The following is a 3,425-nucleotide window of genomic DNA, read 5'->3' as shown; positions in this document are numbered from 1 at the left end:
CGGAAAGTACTACACCAGCGGAAAGTACGATGCCAGCAGAAAGTACTAACCAGGGACGGAAAGTACTACAAGGGCGGAAAGTACTACAAGGGCGGAAAGTACTACACCGATGAAAAGTACTACACCAACAGAAAGTACTACGAGGGTGGAAAGTACTACACCAGCAGAAAATACTGCGGCAACAGAAAGTACTAGGCTGGCAGAAAGTACTAAACAAGGGAAAAGTACTATACCAGCAGAAAGTACTACAACGAGCAAAAGTACTATACCCACAAACCAGCATTGCGCACTTTTACTAGCACAGTACTATACCATAGTGCCCCAGAAGCCTCAGTACTCTAAAGTACTGAGACGAGTCACTTTACTGAACCCTCTGGTTTCAATGGCTAAGTATACTACGCCTTCCTTGATATATCAAGGAGGTGGTGAACTTCAGTGACCTTCTCAGGTGGTACATAGGTGCCACCCAGCCAAATCAGTGAGTCTTACTGTGGCCCGCGTCGAAATGGCGCGCGGCTTGCCCGGCAGCTTTCAAAGTCCGCAATTTGCAATGGACATGGCGCTTGGTGGGAACGCCGGTACTCATATCTTACTGAGCGGAGTTTGAAAACCGCGTCGTATCAGTTCAACAACAGCACACCTCATCTCAATTCCGCCATCCATACGCCGACACGTAGAGACAGTACGCGCAAGTCCATCTTCATTAGCATTGCCGAAAGGTCACGCCAGCAGGATGCTACACGCACAGAGCCACCAAATGAAGGTAAGAGATCTCGCTTATTGAAGCCGTGCTGTTTCTGACTCGCCACGCATAAGTACTTACAGGAAAGGCAGGGAATGAACGAGTACATTATTCGTACCCTAAACAATGTCATTGATACATGAATTGTGATCCATCAATTCAACACTCGCGGCATGTATGCATGCAAACTTTTGGTTCCGGCAAAAATAGCGGGCCGCTCGTACGTGTCGCAGTGAGGCGAGCATCAAAGATTGCGACGCATAGGGCGCTAACCAAACACTATGAAGACGTGCGAATTGTGCTCGGGTGTGTCAGAACCGTAGGGACGAAGACACGCCGTACGTGCAGGCCTGGTGATTTGTTGGTCACCCAAATATTGACCACAAGGAGGAGCTCCGAAGCCTATCGCTATGCCTCAGGTATTCGTCATAGAACAGCTAGTAGGTCGGGAATATATTCCACGCAAGGCGTAGAGCATACGCAGTCGAAGATAACGACGACTCTTCTTGCAGCACGAAATCACCAAAGGACGTACCCAATCATCTGCTGCAAGGTGAGTCTACATTATCTTTCAATGCTCGAAAAATAGCGGCCTCGTATTCACTGTGTGCCTTCCGCTGAATTTATTTACAGGACATATCAAAGTCGTATCAGTACGTGGAACGCTACGCACCTATTTGCCTTGCGTGTCCGCAGTTTGGACAACTTTTCGATGTCACCACCGTCGCGCTCGAAATCATTCCACGGCGCGCTAGATGGAAGTGTGCACCCTCGAGGAATGTATGTCGTTGCTGGGGTACATCTCCAAACGATCCAAATGGACGGGAGTTTCTCGCGCATTTGCAAGTGGGAATAAGCCATGTGGCGCGCACGGACGCCACTGCTATTTGGGTACTTCCCATTTCGTCGGCAGCCCATCCTCTCCGCCGCCCATCGCTCCTCTTCTCATCAGCCACCATCTGCATTGTCCAGACTACTCTCCTCGTCTCGTCTCATCTTACTTGTCTTCAAACTAAGGCTTCTCGTATCCTTCGTCTTCGATACCGACGCCGTCGAACGCGACAACACCTGCATCCCCTGTACGTCCTTACCTACTCTCGCGCCTTTCGACGATCGCCGCCTCAACCTACCTTCGAAGTCCCGTCCGAAGTCCACTTCGTAATGGCGCCTATCATCACCGTTCGCCTTGCTCGCGGCCTGTGGATGCATCCAACGAATTTGGGGATCGCTCTCCGCGCGATGGGAGAGTGCGCCGACTGGGCGTAGAGGGTGTTCGCGGGGACGAACGCGGACGTCGATAGTTACATCTGGTCAGTGCTTCTTTCGCATGCGTCGACGCGTTCTCAATACGCTATGTAGTCGGTCGGGATACCACATCTCGAGGAAAGATAGAAGGAAGAGGAGGGATAGAAGGAAGAAGAAGGCCGTCAAGCCTCACTTGACGGTAAAAGTGACTGTCAACGGTATATTCTACCGTACAGTACACATCTGATCCTCTGGTACGTGCTTTTTGTTTTCGTCTGTTTGCTTCTACTTATTTTTCGCGACGCTGGCAGGGCGTATGTACATCGGTAAGCCTTCTCATACACCGTCTGGGTACGCGAACGTCAGACGATCTTACAATCGCCGTGCGTACTAGCCTTTCTTCCTTGGTCTTAGGCTCTGCGATTCCGACCCGCCCTCGCGTCTCGCCAAGGAACGGTAGTTTCTGCTTCAAAAACTACGCCGTCGCGTTTCAATGTCCACATTTGTTGTCGTGTTCTCGTCATACGTCTAGCTATGTCTGCTTTATTGTCTTGTCGTTATTGCTTGCGTCTGCTGTTCTACGTATGTATTGTCTACTGATTGGCCGTGCATAAATACATGTTGTGTACCACGAAATATGCTAGTAATCTTGGTCCTCAGGTTCAACCATTAGAACGCCACATTGCTTGAGGAAACAGAGTGGCGCCCCTCGGAGAATCCCGAACACGACTGGATGGTGGGACCAGGCTTGGACCAGGCTGTGCCCAGAGGGCGATGGTATTTTCTGCGGAAATTGCCCAACGTCCATGCTCGGGGGTGGCAATCTATTGTGTAACAGCACCGCCTTCCCAGATCTCGAAGCATTCCCCACCATCGGCTACCGCATGCTAACTCCACTTCGTCTGTACTATCATTCCAGCAGTGTTCGGTATTAGATGGGTGTTCGGTATTGCGCTCTAACGCACGCAATTCCCCATTGTTTCTCTTCAAACCTTCTTGAGATGATAGCCAGGGTTATCAAAGTGACGTACACACGCTTTGGGCACAAACCAATGTCTCGTCTATGAGTGGGGAATATACTAAAGGATAAAAAAGGCCGTTTTAGGCCGTTTAGCCCATATTGCACCTCTCTGAGCAGCAGCTCCTTCTCGTTTTTCTTGACCGTTGGCTGTTAAATACCTCTATGGGATTAATGGTACTGCATAATTCTCCGAGGGAGTACAGGTTGGGTGTTCTCAACAAAACGAAGCGCAATGGTGTGGCGGAGAATTGACCGAACACCCATCCGCGACCACCGGAATTGATCCGGACAGGAGCAGAGACGACTTTTGGTCAATGTGAGTACCTAGGGTTGAAGCATACATGTTTGCCAGCATGTATACAAAATCTCGTGAGGTAAGAGGGCGGAGGAAGAGCCCTACGAGACTTTCTGTGTTTT

General features: G+C 50.1%; 1 protein-coding gene across 1 annotated transcript; it reads left to right on the top strand.

Moving 5' to 3' along the window:
- Positions 1–1,152: 1,152 nt before the first annotated feature.
- STEHIDRAFT_159190 (uncharacterized protein) lies at positions 1,153–2,008 on the top strand (the record flags this gene model as incomplete). Its single annotated transcript, XM_007306561.1, has 5 exons — positions 1,153–1,182; positions 1,255–1,295; positions 1,376–1,538; positions 1,656–1,821; positions 1,881–2,008. 5 exons carry the CDS (start codon positions 1,153–1,155, stop codon positions 2,006–2,008), a joined length of 528 nt encoding a protein of 175 aa, XP_007306623.1.
- Positions 2,009–3,425: the final 1,417 nt, after the last annotated feature.

The sequence above is a fragment of the Stereum hirsutum genome (genome assembly GCF_000264905.1).
Source record: "Stereum hirsutum FP-91666 SS1 unplaced genomic scaffold STEHIscaffold_11, whole genome shotgun sequence".
In the NCBI taxonomy this organism is placed as follows: domain Eukaryota; kingdom Fungi; phylum Basidiomycota; class Agaricomycetes; order Russulales; family Stereaceae; genus Stereum; species Stereum hirsutum.
Note: the sequence above shows the minus strand (reverse complement) of the source record. Positions and strands in the feature narration are given on the sequence as shown.